The sequence below is a fragment of the Pseudonaja textilis genome, chromosome 16 (genome assembly GCF_049901715.1).
Source record: "Pseudonaja textilis isolate UNSWEBS1 chromosome 16, rPseTex1.2, whole genome shotgun sequence".
In the NCBI taxonomy this organism is placed as follows: domain Eukaryota; kingdom Metazoa; phylum Chordata; class Lepidosauria; order Squamata; family Elapidae; genus Pseudonaja; species Pseudonaja textilis.
The window spans coordinates 7,323,094-7,338,236 of record NC_142005.1 but is presented as its reverse complement, the minus strand read 5'-3'; the positions used below and the strand labels follow the sequence as shown (position 1 = coordinate 7,338,236).

The window sequence follows — 15,143 nt, the reverse complement described above, 5'->3', positions numbered from 1 at the left end:
CAAACCGCTCAGCTTTCAATTCATTTAGCGACCGTTCGAAGTTACAGTGGCCCTGGAAAAAGTAAAATGATGACCGTTGTTCACACTTAACGTTGATCAAAAGTTCAAACGACTCATATTTATGATGGTCTCGGCGTCCTGGGGGGGGGGGAGGTCACACGATCCCCTTTTGCGACCGTCCGATCATCAAAGCCCGGCTCACTTAAGAAACCGCCTTGCTCATTGAACCGCTGCGGCGATCCCCTTAAACCACGGTGGCAAGGAAAGGTCGTAAAACGAGGCAAGTCTCACTTCGCAGCCGTTGTGTCGTCCTTTCAAGCGGTCACTAAACGAATGGCCGTAAGTCGAGGACTAATTGGAGTTTTCGCTTGGCCCAGGAAGGGGGGAAGGAAAGCTGTCCTCCAGCAGCTGTTTTTGGCCAGCTCTCACAATTTGGGAGCAAGGAAAGGACAATGTCTGAATTTCCTCTTATCTGCTGGACATTCACCTCCAACACATCAAGGTGACCGATTTATGAAAGACAAAAACAAACAGAGCAGAGATAATTTTTGGTTTTTTGTTTTTTTTTTAAATCCATGATGGCAGAGAAACATCTGATGGGTGCCAACTGATCCAGCTGGTGCCCCAAATGTAAAGAATAAAAAAACACATATTGCTGCCAGTGTCCTAGATATCAACATCATTATTATTATTATTATTATTATTATTATTATTATTATTATTATACACAGAAAACAACAGTGTACACAGCAAACGAGATAACTATGCTGGGTTTCGCATCACAAATCACTGGTTGAAAACTTCCCAGGCGTTTAGGACTGCGTGATGTATTGGCGGGTTATGCGAGCAGATCCCAGTAAGGTGGCCTCCTGCAGCTGAACAATGGTGATCTTGTCCGCACCAATTGTTTTCAAGTGCTTGCCTAGGTCTTTAGGCACAGCACCCAGTGTGCCCAGTACCACTGGAACCATCTGCACTGGTTTATGCCAGCGTCTCTGCAGTTCGATTCTCAAGTCCTGATATCTGGTGACTTTTCCAAGTCGTTTCTCGTTGATTCTGCTGTCACCAGGTATGGCAATGTTGACGATCCACCCTTTTTCCTTCTCCACAATCGTGATATCCGGGGTGTTGTATTCCAAAACTTTTTATCAGTCTGTATTCGGAAGTCCCACAATAGTTTTGCATGCTCGTTTTCGACCCCTTTCTCAGGCTTATGATCCTACCTGTTCTTTGCTACAGGCAGGTGGTCGTTGGTGACACAAAGTTCCAGTGGGCCATCTGAGCGACGGTGTTGTGACGTTGTTTGTAGTCAGTCGGAGCGATTGTCTTACAACTCAGTATGTGATCGATGGTTTCACCCGCTTCTTTGCAGAGTCTGCATTTGGAGTCATCAGCAGATTCTTCTATTCTGGATTTAATTGCATTCGTTCTGATGGCTTGTTCTTGGGCTGCAAGTATCAGGCCTTCTGTCTCTTTCTTCAGTGTTCCATTGGTCAGCCATAACCAGGTCTTCTCTTTTCTTTTTTTTTTAAACAGACTTTATTCAGTTTTTCACATTAAAAACAAAAATCTCTTTTTAGTGGACAACATATTTCCGGGTCATCATCTTTACATACAAATATGACAGAAATTATACATTGATATATGCATACTTAATTCTATTATTACCTTTTCCATTCCAGATTTTCAGTAAGGAGAGAAACGAACACATTATTCTAATCATTAAGGTGTTACACTCAAAATAGTAAAAGAGGGGAAACTTTTACTTGTTTTTTTTTTCTTTTTGTGTGGGTGTGTTAAGATCTGTATTAATTTAGAATTCATAAAAAAAAAAAAAAACCAGGTCTTTTCCTAGTCTACTTTTCCTTGGATCTTTTCAAGGAACTGTCCATGCAGTGCTTTGTTACACCAGCTGTCAGCCCGAGTTTGCACCGCTGTTTTCCTACATTGTTCCTTGGTTTGCTGCACTTTGACCAGCTTCCTATTGTTGACCTCCATCAAAGCTGGTTCAACACTGTCTTTCACATAATCTGCCATTATTATTGTTATTATTATTATTATTTAGAATTCTTTATTGGCCAAGTGTGATTGGACACACAAGGAATTTGTCTTTGGTGCACAAGCTCTCAGTGTACATAAAAGAAAGAGCAACCAGGATGATGAGGGAGGCTCAAACGTACGACGGACGGTTGCAGGAACTGGGCCTGGCTAGTCTAGGGAAGAGAAGGACCAGGGGAGACAGGATAGCAGTCTTCCAGTATTTGAGGGGCTGCCCCAGAGAGGAGGAAGGGGTCAAGCTATTTTCCAAAGCACCTCAAGGCCAGACAAGGAATAATGGATGGAAACTGATCAAGGAGAGATTCAACCTGGAAATAAGGAGAAATTTTCTGACAGTGAGAGCAATCAACCCATAAAACAAAAGTTGCCTCCAGAAGTTGTGGGAGCTTCATCCCTGGAAGCTTTCAAGAAGAGACTAGACTGTCATCTGTCAGAAATTTTGCAGGGTCTCCTGCTTGGGCAGGGGGGTTGGACTAGATGACCCACAAGGTCCCTTACAACTCCGTTAACCTGTTCAACCTGAAACCGTGACAAGGAGCTGAAGGCAAGTGACAGATTAACTCTTGAGTCAAAAAAGCAGGTGATTGATTGACCCGGACATCCTGAACAAGCCAGCATTTTTCCTACAATCGACTGAAGGCTTCCTTATAAAATACCCAAAATGCCCATCCTGTTATCTTCACCATCTGAAGGGCAACAAAGGAAGACAGGAACGGAGGGATGAGTCCCAATGTTTGTTCTCAAATTTCAAAGTTCTGGAAAACTGGGCATCACGGGAAGCGGGGAGGGGGCAGGTTGTTGGCTTGTTGTGGCTTGCAGGTGATAAGCACGGTGGCCATTCAACCTGTTTTTTCCAGGCCTTCACTGAATTTCAAGATCTGGAAATAATCATTAATTGTATAAGATTAATCATAAGGGAGCACTGTCCTCTCTTCTTGTGGGTTTTGGAATAAAAATAAATGGCGGCTGCCGCCGCTTCTACTTCTTCATCTTCTTCCTCTCCTCCTCTCTTCCTTCCTTCCTTCCTTCCTTCAAATAAAGGTCTTGCAGGGATCAGATAGATAGAGGGAAGGCTTTAGTGGCGTTTTCCAAAATTCGGGGGATTTGACATCTAAAGTACAGATTGTCCAAAACCTATGACTGGTCTACTGAAACTTATTCATGTGCCAACCTCTTACTTAATTTTTGTTTTAACAGAAAAAAAGGGGTCACTTCCAACCCTAATACTCTGTGTTCTTGTTTTTATATTATTTTATTATGGTGGTTTGTAAATCTCCCAGTCCCTTAGGTGAGATAGGTGAAGTAGAAGTTTAGATAGATAGATAGATAGATAGATAGATAGATAGATAGATAGATAGATAGATAGATAGATTGATAGGAATGGATAGATGGATAGAGGTAGATAGAGGTATTAGTTTGGAAAGAGATTGATAGCTAGATGAATGATAGACAGAGGTAGAGATAGATAAATAGATAGATGATAGAGAAATAGGGATGGATGGGTGTATAGATAGAGATAGATAGGGATGGATAGATGGCTAGATAGATAGAAATATTAAATTGGACAGAGATTGATAGCAAAATGAATGAGAGGTAGAGGAGATAGATGATAGATGATAAAAGACAGACAGTCAGACAGACAGATAGGAATGGATGGATTGATGAATGGTTGGATGGATAGATAGCTAGGTAGGTAGAGATATTAGATTGGACAGAGACTGATAGCTAGATGAATGATAGAGGTAGAGATAGATAGATAGATAGAAATAGATAGACAGATGATAGTATAGATAGGTAAGTAGATAGGTAGATAGATGATAGTGTAGATAGATAGACAGACAGACAGAGGATAGTGTAGATAGATAGATAGATAGATAGATAGATAGATAGATAGATAGATAGATGATGATAAATATGGTAGGTAGGTAGATAAATAGATTGATAGATGATATATACTGTAGATAGATGATAGATAGATAGATAGATAGATAGATAGATAGATAGATAGATAGATAGACAGATGATAGTATAGATAGGTAAGTAGGTAGGTAGATAGATGAGTGTAGATAGATAGACAGACAGACAGAGGATAGTGTAGATAGATAGATAGATGATAGATAGATAGATAGATAGATAGATGGATGGATGGAGGGAGGGAGGGAGGGAGGGAGGGAGGGGGAGAGGTATTAGATTCTAGAGATTGATAGATGAATGATAAATAGGTAGAGGAGATAGATGATGGATGGATGGATGAAGACAGACAGATATGATTAGATATTAGACAGATGGGATAGAGCTATTAGATTAGAGCGGATAGATGGGTGGATGGACAGATAAGAGGTATTAGGTAGATTAGACGAATCAGATGAAACCAAGAGACCGAGGCAGGCGCGGGCGGCCTCGCTCTTCATCCGGATTCCTTTTCCCGCGTTCCCGGGTGGGGAGGGACCCGCCTAGAATCCCCATCGCCTTCCTCGCCCCCCCCTCCCCGCCCCCCCCGTCACCCCCAACCCGGGAAAGGCGCCTGGCTGGGACCCCGCGCGGCGGCCTCGGGGACACGACAAAAAGAAAAAAAGAAAAAGCCGGCCGAACGTTCGCGCAACATTTCCAGCCAATCAGAGGAGCGGGGGGGGGCGGGAGCAGAGGGAGAGATCAAAGGGCCGGCGGGAGAGAAAGGAAGCGGGCTTTGGCTACCTTGTTCTGAGCCAATCCCCGCTCAGCTCGGCTTCCGCTCCTGCGGGATGGAGGGCGGGCTTGATCCTCCCGGCGACCAATCGCAGCCTTGGGGAAAAAAAAAAAAAAAGGGCGGGTGTGGGAAGGGGGGGGAAGAAAAGGAGGAGGAGGAGTGGGAAAGATGGCCGCCCCCATCAAGATCATAGAGGGGGAGGAAGAGTAGGAAGAATGGGGGGCTCTGAATGCCTGACGCCTTTCTAAACCCCCTCCCCCTTTTCCAATTCCCACGACCTGGCCTTTTCCTTTTGAAAAGGGGGGGTCTGTTTCCCCCCCCAGCCCCCCAAGTATTATTTATTGAATCCCCCTCCTGCGCCCCCCCCAAAACACGCTTCCCCCCTTCCTCCTTTCCCCGCTTTCTCCAAGCAAAGCAAGCATCCCCATTTTTTATTTTTGTTGTATTTTATTTTATTTTGCAGAAGAAGAAGAAGAAGAAGCTGCAGAAGGAGCTTATTTTTCCTCCCCCCCTCTCCCCCCCCCAGCCCCCCATTCCTAGAGAGCCACTAAGGTGTGGTGGGTGGGTTGGTTCTAGGTGTGAAAGAACACACAACCCTTGAATTCTTTCGCTTTCAAACAAGGGAGGGGAACTTAAACCGGATGAGACGAATCCCCGGCCTGGCTTTAGGTGTGGAGCTGTGGGGGGGAGGTCATGGGGAATATATTCTCCCCCTTCTCGGCCCCACGAAAAGGGGCTCGCCGGGCCGAAGGACTCTGCAACCCAGGTAGTTTTGATGAACTTCACCGCAAATGCAAAGGTAAAACACCCTTTTTAGTTTTTAGTTTTTTTATTTTGCTTATATATGGATAGATTTGGTTGGCAGGTGCTTGGGGCCTCTCTGAGCTTGGTGGGTTTGCTTGCAGACGTTTCATGACCCAGCTAGGGAACATTATCAGTGTTAGAAGGGGGAAGGAGGAGGAGAATTGTGGGGCCCTTGGTGTTCTCTGAGCTTGGTAGTTTTCTTGCAGACGTTTCATGGCCCAACTAGATAACGTCATCAGTGCTAGAAGGAAGTAGGGTTTGCGGAGAGCAGGAGGAGGAGGAGGAGAACTAATACGGATACAGATTAGAAGGGACCTTGCAGGTCATCTAGTCCAACCCCCCCACCAGCCCAGCTGTGGGGTTGTGGGTGCTCTCTGAGCTTGGTGGTTTTCTTGCAGACATTTCATGACCCAACTAGATAACGTCATCAGTGCTAGAAAGGAGTTGGATTGGGTGGGGCAAAGGGGAGGAGGAGGAGGAGGACTGTGGGATCCTTAATGCTCTCTGGGTTTGGTGGTTTCCTTGCAGACTAACTTAACAACGGGGTTGCTCGCTTATCAACCTCCGTGATCCATTTAACAACCAAGACGAGAAAGGTCATAAAATGGAGAAAAAATCCACTTAACAAACATCTCACTTAACAGCAGAATTTTGAGGATCACTTCTGGTCATCAGGAGTGTATGTGCCGAAACGTCCTTGCTTGAGGGTTACAAAAAAAACCTGTGTTTTATGTTGTGTAGTGGCTGGTTCTGTCTCTGGCCAGCTGGTCCGATCTCCCTCATCCATTCCACAGTTCATATTGACTGTTGTCATATTTTTGTATTGTCGTTTTTATTCTCTGGTAAGTCGCCCGGTGTGACTCGATAGCCAGGTGGGTGTGTGGCGCGTTTCATCCATCAAATAAAGTCAGTTTAAATGTGGCTTCAAATTCTCTCTCTTTTTAAACCCTGTTTCCATTTCAGATGTTTTCCCTCAACAAATAGAAGGAGTCAAGCTGATCATTAATAAATCTCTGAGTAGCCATTTCCAGGTGAGTCCCCTTGCTTCTAGGGATCTGTAATTTGGGGAGGGGGTCTCCATAACACGCTAGCCTACCTCGCAGGGGGGTTATTTTGTGGAGTCATGGAAGGCGGGCGTGTTATCTTCCTTCCTCCATCCATCCAGCAAACAAACATTAGACTAACTTGTCTTGTACAGATCATTGTTGACTTACAACTCTTCGTTTAGTGACTGAAGTTACAATGGCACTGAAAAACAGGACTTTAGATGCTGTTTCACACCTATGACGGTTTCAGCCTCCACAGGGTCCCGTGATCCACTTTCAGACACTTGGCAACTGACTCGTTTCTGTGATGGTCGCGGGGGAGGGCAAAGTCGATGAGGAAGCGGGATTCGCTTAACGACCATGGCACTCACTTAATAACCGGAGGGATTCCCTTAACCCACGCAGCCCTAAGAGATGGTAAAATGGGGCAAAACTCACTGAACAACCGTTTCACTTAGCGATAGTTTTGGCCTCAATGAGGGCTTGCTTTCAGGATTCCGGCGATCGCCCTAATTAAATCATCAGCCTCCAGCCAAGCTTCAGGAAAACTTCAAAGCATTTATTAGGAGCGACATGCCGGCACGACCTGTATGAAGCCGACTCTGAGACATGTAATTTACAATCACCTGTGACCAGTGGTGCATTTCAAAAAAATGTTACCACCAGTTCGATGAGCGTGGCTAAGGTGAGCACGCTTTGCACACACACGCACACACACACACACCAAATGTGCACTTTGCACAGGCGCAGAGGCTTTCTGACTCCACTTCCTGCAAAATTGCACTCTCCCTTGTTGCTTTAGCAGCTGCCACGCAGCAATCTGGAGATAAAGATTAGCATGAGAACCCGAGCGAGTGAGCCCAAAAGCAAAGCGTCGGAGGAAACCAGTTCTGTCTCTGCTGCTCATCGGCGCTACCGGCTTGGCAGAACCGGGACAAAACCGGTAGAATACCACCACTAGGACCCTGTCTTCCCCCAACCCCCTGGGTGTATCGTAACTCAGCTTCTCCAACGAAACCGGTTCATGGGCTCTGGGTGTCAACAATCACATTCTCCAATAAAGGGTTTTCGCAGGCAGAATACCCGGCTGCCTAAGTTACACTCTTTGTGAGAGAAACTTGGAATGTGCTTCCGATTTTATTTGCCGTGTGCTCCTTCAGGTCTTTTTTCCCCCTTCCTCTTTCTCATGGCAACTTGGGAACAGGCACAGGAATATTTTACAACTTGACGCTACCTGCATGCCTCGTCTTCTGAATTGAAACTTGCTGTTGGCTTTTTCCCCCTCCTGCAGGTGAGCCACACTGTTCACATGAGCACCATTGGCCACTCGAGTTATCACCTGAACACGACGTACTTGGGCGATCAGCAGCTTAGTGCTACAGAGGTGAGCGAAAGCAGATTATTTCCGGTCAAAATGGGATTTCAGTTGGTCTTTTGGATCCTAATTCCCAGATTACAAGTAGGTGGGTTTGGAGTCCCTCGGAAGTAAGGCTTGTTAAATCAGGTTAGTTAACTCTCCTTAGGTATGAAAGACAGCTGGGTGTGCCAATTACCAGGAGATGGTAAGTTCTAGTCCTGCCTTAGGCATGAAGATGGATGGGTGACTTTGGGCCAATCACCAGGAGACGATGAATTCTAGTCCAGCCTTAGGCATGAAAGCTGGCTGGGTGATTTTGGGCCAATCACCAGGAGACGGTGAATTCTAGTCCCGCCTTAGGCATGAAAGCTGGCTGGGTGATTTTGGGCCAATCACCAGGAGACGGTGAATTCTAGTCCAGACTTTCAGGCTGCTGGGTGACTTTGGGCCAATCACCAGGAGCCTGGGAGTTCTAGTCTTAGGCACAAAAGTGAACTAGGTGACTTTGGGCCAATCCCTCTCTCTTATACCAATCCAACCTCGCAGGGTTGTCACTGTGGGGAAAAATAGGAAGAGAAGGGATTATCAGTTATGTCCACTCTCTTGAGCCATTTATTTGAAAAAGTGATTATTATTATAATTTATTTTAACATTTAAAAAAATAAATGTTTCAAGTTTTAAAATAATTAAATTCAATTAAAATTACATCTTTTTTTTTTTAATTCTTAAAAGCAGGCAAACGTCAGTCCCATTTTCCTAGAATGGGCAAAATTGTTATATTCCTTTTTATCAGAAGTCAACAAAATAACAGTCCGTGGAAAAGTTAATCATTGAAAAGTTTCTCGGAAGGGCAGTGAAATTTCGGCCCAAATTACCAGCTTTGAAAGAGATATTTTTTTGTTTTTTTAAAAATTCATCCAGTCTTTTTTTTTTTTTCCCCCTGGTTCTTTTTCCTAGACTTTTCCCACCCTTATTGGCGATATTAGCAGTGCTGGGAGCCTCAGTGCTCAAATTCTCCATCTTATAACGGAGCGGATACGAACCAAAGCGGTTTTCCAGGTAACGGCGTCTCGCCTTGCGTTTCTGTCTGAAATTCAAAACCAGGATTCGGATGTTCTCCAATCGGCCATAAAGAAACGGGCTCGTTCCTTGCCTCCCTGTAGCCACCTTGGCCTACCTGGCAGGACCGTCGTAAAGAGGGTTTGAATACCCCCAAAGCTGCAGTTTGCAACCTGACCCCCCCAAAAAAAACCACCAGCAGAAAAGCAAAGAGAGACACAGATTGGAAATGCATACAGCTCCCCTGACATTTTAATTAACTTTTGTGTCGAGTTTAAACTTATTTAAATTTAAATAATTTCCTTTTTAAATTTCACATGCTTTTTTTAAATATTTTAATACCCAAAGTTTAATACCCAAATTTGCAGGCTGGAAAAATAAACCACCAGGCTTTTCTTTTTAAAAAAGGGCTTTTAAAGTAAATAGAGACACAGATTGGAAGTAAATATAACTCCCTTTACTTTTAATTGCTTTAATTTAATATGCTTTCTTTTTATATATATATATATATATAATTTTTTATTTTTTAAAAAAAACATCTCTCTTGGGGAACAATGTGGTTCCAGGTGTTTACATTTCAATACAAACATGACCATAGTTACATATTCGTCTTTCGTATCCAATTTTGTATCGTATTATTACTTATTCCATTTTCCTTTAAATATTCTCAAATATTCTTATATTATCCCATTCCAATTCATATCATCACTTATTTCATTTTTCTTTAAATATTCTCATATCTTGTTTTACAATATTGTCTTAAGATTCTTATATCATTTCTATATTTTTATGCTTTTAAGATTGTATGGTACACCACCCACAGTCAGCTCAGGTCAAATTCTTGAAGGAAAGGAATTTTCCTGCATGTAGAAAGCTAAGGTGTGCCTCCCTTGAGGTGCTAGATTTCTGCAAGCGTGCCTTTCTTTTTTTAGTTCTTCTATCCTATGACATTCCCGGTTTGTTTGTGTCGTTTCCCTCCCCCCCCCCCTTTCTCTCTCCCCCTGTATTCTGAACGGCTCAGGCTGAGCTCAGGCTGAGAAATGTAGGCTAGGGTTTCTCTCTGTTAAAAAGCCAATTCCTGACTGATTTGCCCTGTTCAGACTCAACAGGCCAAATTCACCACCTGGCAATTTGATACTGAATATCGCGGGGATGATTACACTGCCACCCTGACGCTGGGGAACCCCGATCTGATCAGCGAATCTGGTGAGTGACTGTGTCACACAGATAATCTTTGGCAGGGATTGACATCTCTTCCCTTCTCTTTTTCATCCTTTCCTTTCTTTTCCTTTTCTTTCCTTTCCTTCCCTTCCTTTCCCTCCTTCCATTCTCTTTCTCTCCCACCCTTTGTCTCTCAGTGTTCCTTCTTTCCTTCCTTCCTTCCATCCATCCATCTTCCTTTCTCCTTCCCTTCCCCTTCCTGCTCCCTTTCCCTTCCCTTCTCTGCCTTTCTTTCTTCTCCTTCCTTTTCTCCCTCCCTCCTTTCTTTCTTCTGTTCTCTTTTCTATTCTATATTCTTTCTTTCTCTCCCACCCTTTCTTAGTCTTTGTCTCCCTTTCTCAGTGTTCATTCCTCCCTCCAACCTTCTTTCCTTCCTTCCTTCCTTCCCTTTCCCTTCCTTCCTTCCTTCCTTCCTTCCTTCCTTCCTTCCTTCCTTCCTTCCTTCCTTCCTTCCTTCCTTCCCACACATCTCAAAGCGACTGACTTCGAGAAAACATTCTGCTAAACTATACAACCGCCCCTGCTATTGGTAACTGACCCTGAACCATGTTTTATTCCACGCAGTTATTGTTGTTGCACACTTCCTCCAGAGCATGACGTCGCGGTTGGTCCTAGGGGGTGAATTGGTGTATCACCGACGTGCCGGAGAAGAAGGAACCATTGTCACTCTGGCGGGCAAGTACACCGGTGAGTAGCTCCTTTAATAGTGCCTTGGGGAGAAAAACAGATTGTCCTCAATCCAGGGGGTTCCAGATGCCATCAGAGCAATAATTTCTGGATTTTCTAGCAATAAGGATGGTTTGCGGCTTCCCACCATGATTAAAAACATCAGGTAACAAGAACAGCAAGAAATGCCAACAAGCCTAAACTGCAGTGTAAATTTCAGGCCTTGCTTTCTTGCAGCTTTCCCCAAAGACAGTTCTAAAAAGAACAATATGTTGTTTTTTAAGGGAAGAATGAGCAGAGAAGTCAGGGGAAAAAAAACAGGAAAAGAGAGAAAGGGATGGGGAGATAGCAAGGAAAGGAAAGGAAAGAAGGAAAAGGAGAAAAGGAATATAAGGGAAGGAAAGGAAGGAAAGAAGAAAGAAAAAGAAAGAAAGAAAGAAAGAAAGAAAGAAAGAAAGAAAGAAAGAAAGAAAGAAAGAAAGAAAGAAAGAAAGAAAGAAAAAGAAAGAAAGAAAGAAAGAAAGAAAGAAAGAAAGAAAGGAAAAGAAAAAAGGAAAGGGAAGGAGGAAGGAAAAAGAAGGAGAAAAGGAATATAAGAAAAGGAAGGAAGGAAGGAAGGAAGGAAGGAAGGAAGGAAGGAAAAAGGGGAGGGAGGAAGTAGAGAAAGACAAGACAGAAAGAGAGGAAGGAAGGAACTTTTGACCTCTCCCACTCTGAGCATAATCCAAAGTCAAATATTTAGGTTCAACTGAAGAGTTGAGTTGGACTTTGGATAGATCAGTGGCCCCATTGTGGGTAGATCAATAATCAGGAACGTTGGGAATGGCTGGTGAAGATGACAGAACTAGCAGAGATAGCCAAATTGTCTTGTTTGGTTAGAGGAAATTTATTTCTTGGTCACTGGTAATCCCGTATGGAATCAGGATGGAGTCAAGAAAAAATAATTTGCTAAAGGCCAGGTTGCCTTGTTTTTTTAATTATGGTTTTGTGTTTAAAATGCTTCGCTTATTTGCACTCCGCCGTGAAGAAGAAATGCAATGTATTTAATAATCAGAAATGCAGGGTATTTAATAATATTTGTGCGTTATTTTAGCTCTGAAATGGATAGCCACCCTTAATTTGGGATATGGTGGAGCCCATGCCAGTTATTACCACCGAGCTAATGACCAGGCGAGTTGAACCTTCATTCCTTCTCCTCCTCCTTCTCCACTTTTCTCCTCCTCCTTTTCTTCTTTCCTTTCCTTCCTCCTTTTCCTCCATCACTTTATTCTGCTCTTTTTCCTTCTGCTCTTTACTCTTTCTTCTTTTCTTCTTCTGCCCTTTCTCCTAATTTTCATCTTCCCCCTTCTCTTCTTTTTCCTTCTAATGCTCATCTTTTTATTTTCATTTTTTCCTTCTCCTTCTCATCTTCATCTTTTTCTTCTCTTCTTTTCCCTTCTCCTTCTAATCTTCATCTCTTTTCTTCTCCCTTACTCCTTTTCGTTCTCCTTCTCCTAACCTTCCTCCTCCTCCTCCTCCTCCTCCTCCTCCTCCTCCTCCTCCTCCTCCTCCTCCTCCTCCTCCTTTCCTGAGCCCCAAACCTTCGAGTTTGACTTCCATCTTTGCCGCCTCTCCTTGGCAGATTCAGGTTGGCGTGGAATTTGAAGCCAACACTCGGCTGCAGGAGACAAGCTTCGCTTACGGGTATCAACTCACCCTGCCCGAAGCCAATATGATCTTCAAGGGTGAGTGAAATTAAACCATCAGCAGGTTCTACCCTCTGACATCAAAGGGAGAAGTGAATTTTCCATTTTGCATGCCAAAACTTTTCCTGCCTAAGGCGGGACTAGAACTCCCCGTCTCCTGGGGATTGGCCCAAAGTCAGACAGTCGGCTTTACGCCTAAGGTGGGACTAGAACTCACTGGCTCCTGGGGAATTGATCCAGTCACCCAGTCTGTTTGCATGACTAAGGTGGGACTAGAACTCCCAATCTCCTGGTGATTGGCCCTAAGTCACCAAGCTAGCCTTCTTGCCTAAGGCGGGACTAGAACTCCCCATCCCCTGTTTTTTGGCCCAAAGTCATTCAGTTGGCTTTATGCCTAAGATAGGACTAGAACTCACTGTCTTCTGGTGATTGACAAGTTACCCAGTCAGTTTTCATGACTAAGGCAGGACTAGAACTCCCCGTCTCCTGGTGATTAGCCCTAAGACACCAAGCTAGCTTTCATGCCTAAGGCGGAACTAGAACTCCCTATTTCCTGGTGATTGACCCAAAGTTACCCAGTCAGTTCATGACTAAGGCGGGACTAGAACTCCCAGTCTCCTGGTGATTAGCCCTAAGACACCAAGCTAGCTTTCATGCCTAAGGCAGAACTAGAACTCCCTATTTCCTGGTGATTGACCCAAAGTTACCCAGTCAGTTTTCATGACTAAGGCGGGACTAGAACTCCCAGTCTCCTGGTGATTAGCCCTAAGACACCAAGCTAGCTTTCATGCCTAAGGCAGAACTAGAACTCCCCGTCTCCTGGTGATTGACCCAAAATCACCCAATCAGCTTTCCTGCCTACGGCAAAGCTAGAACTCACCCTCTCCTGGTTTCTAACCCGGTGCCTTAACCACTACTAGGCCAAAGTTGCCGCTAATGCCTCACTCTTCTTCTTCTTTCAGGCTTTCTGGACAGCAACTGGTGCGTGGGGGCCGTTCTGGAGAAGAAAATACCACCGTTGCCCGTGACCTTAGTGCTGGGCGCCTTCCTCAACCATTGGAAACACCGCTTCCATTGTGGGTTCAGCATCATCGTGGGTTGAGGGCCTTCTCCGGCCTGGGTCTCTTACAAAATGGAGGCGGTTGGGGTTTGAAAGGTTGGGGGGGCGGCCGTTGCTCGGTTAGAGCAATGCAGCCTTGGATGATGGACACGAGGGTATCGGTGCCCTTGCGGTCTCCCGTAGATATGCGGCGATGCCACGGCCTCCTCCGTCGGTCCGTGCACGATTCCTGCCCGGAGAGAAACACACCCTGGGTGCAAGGGTTCCCCGTTTCTCACCCCCTGGGACCTCCGATTTTGCTGGCTTAGGGCAAAGTAAAAGCCAGGCACAGGATTTTGGGTCTCCTTTCTACGTTCGATGGTCTTTGGAGAGTTCTGATCTCTGGGTTCCCCAGTGGAGCGTGGGATCGGCGCCATTTTGGTGTGGGTCATGTGGGGGCCCTGAAATTTGAAAGAGCCCCTCAACTCAGCTGCTGTTTCCTGGACGGCTTGTGTTATTTGGCTGATTCAGGGGCAAGGACCAAAAAGCTGAATTGTATGACTTCAGTGCAATGGTGACTCTAAATATGATTAAAACGATGTTGAGGCTAGAATTCCTAGCCCCTCAAAACACTTCAGGTGAGGTTCTTTTAATGCCTTGTTTTGATATTTTCATAGACAGGAAACGGTTGCCACTTTCCTCAAAACTTTACAAGTCATCCTCTAGTTATGACCATTTTGGTTAGTGACACCTTTCCTGCCCCTTTTGAGTGGGGGAAAGAAAACCGAGAGACGACAAGAACAGTTGATCGGTTAGAAAGTAAAACGGAGAGATAAATACAAGGAATAACACAGATAAAATGAAAAAAGGAAGAGGATAGATAAACCAAGGAAAGACGGGTTGATAAAAATGAAACGGATAAAACCGATGAAAAAAAAATGAGGGATAAACAAGAATAAATAAAAATAAAACAGATAAAATAGGTAAACCGTATGAAAAAGATGATAAGGACGATGGATTTAAAAAAAGATAGATGAAAATAAAACAAAATAGATGAAAAGGAAGATGGTAGAAAAGAAAAGAAACAGGTAAATGGATAAAAATGATGAAAGAAATGAAAAGTTGATAAAAAATAAAATGGAACTCAATGAAAAGAAAGATGGTAAAGAAAAGATGGATGAAGATAAAATAGATGAGAAGAAATCTTAAAAAATAAAATAAAACAACCAAAGCTGGGTAGATAAAATTGATGAAAAGAGAAATAAAGATAAAAGTAAAATAAAATAAACTTGGTGAAAAGAAAGATGGTAAAGAAAAGAGGAAGGATTAAAAAACAAAAGAGAGATGAAAATAAAAGATAAAAATAGATGAACACAGTAGAAAAGATGTAGATAAGATACATAAATAGATGAAAACACAATGAAATGGATGAAAGAGAGTAAGATAAAAATAAAATAGATAAAACAGATGAAAAGAGATGGTAAAAAGAAAATATGGTTGGTTGCAGGGGGAGCTCTTGAGG

The 15,143-nt window shown here is 43.8% G+C and overlaps 1 protein-coding gene and 2 long non-coding RNA genes across 3 annotated transcripts in view; 2 read left to right on the top strand and 1 right to left on the bottom strand.

The window, feature by feature from the left end:
- LOC148124570 (uncharacterized) overlaps positions 1–15,143 on the top strand; it is a 153,143-nt gene that overhangs the window by 66,511 nt on the left and 71,489 nt on the right. The gene's annotated exons all lie outside the window — the stretch shown is intronic.
- Positions 4,871–14,779, top strand: TOMM40L (translocase of outer mitochondrial membrane 40 like). The gene is made up of 9 exons (XM_026716375.2): positions 4,871–5,543; positions 6,512–6,579; positions 7,886–7,978; positions 8,909–9,010; positions 10,111–10,216; positions 10,796–10,918; positions 11,991–12,067; positions 12,519–12,621; positions 13,545–14,779. The coding sequence occupies exons 1-9, from the start codon at positions 5,438–5,440 to the stop codon at positions 13,682–13,684; spliced, it is 918 nt and encodes a 305-aa protein (XP_026572160.1). The 5' UTR covers positions 4,871–5,437; the 3' UTR covers positions 13,685–14,779.
- On the bottom strand, positions 8,921–10,114 carry LOC148124571 (uncharacterized). The gene is made up of 2 exons (XR_015739707.1): positions 9,129–10,114; positions 8,921–9,038 (listed from the first exon to the last, which is right to left on the bottom strand). It is a non-coding gene; the product is annotated as an uncharacterized LOC148124571 (long non-coding RNA).

Coding starts and splice junctions, on each gene's coding strand:
- TOMM40L (XM_026716375.2), top strand. CDS start 5,438: ATGGGGAATATATTCTCCCCCTTCTCGGCCCCACGAAAAGGGGCTCGC. Junction 5,544..6,511: donor ACTTCACCGCAAATGCAAAG/GTAAAACACCCT, acceptor TTTCCATTTCAG/ATGTTTTCCCTCAACAAATA. Junction 10,919..11,990: donor TCTGGCGGGCAAGTACACCG/GTGAGTAGCTCC, acceptor GCGTTATTTTAG/CTCTGAAATGGATAGCCACC.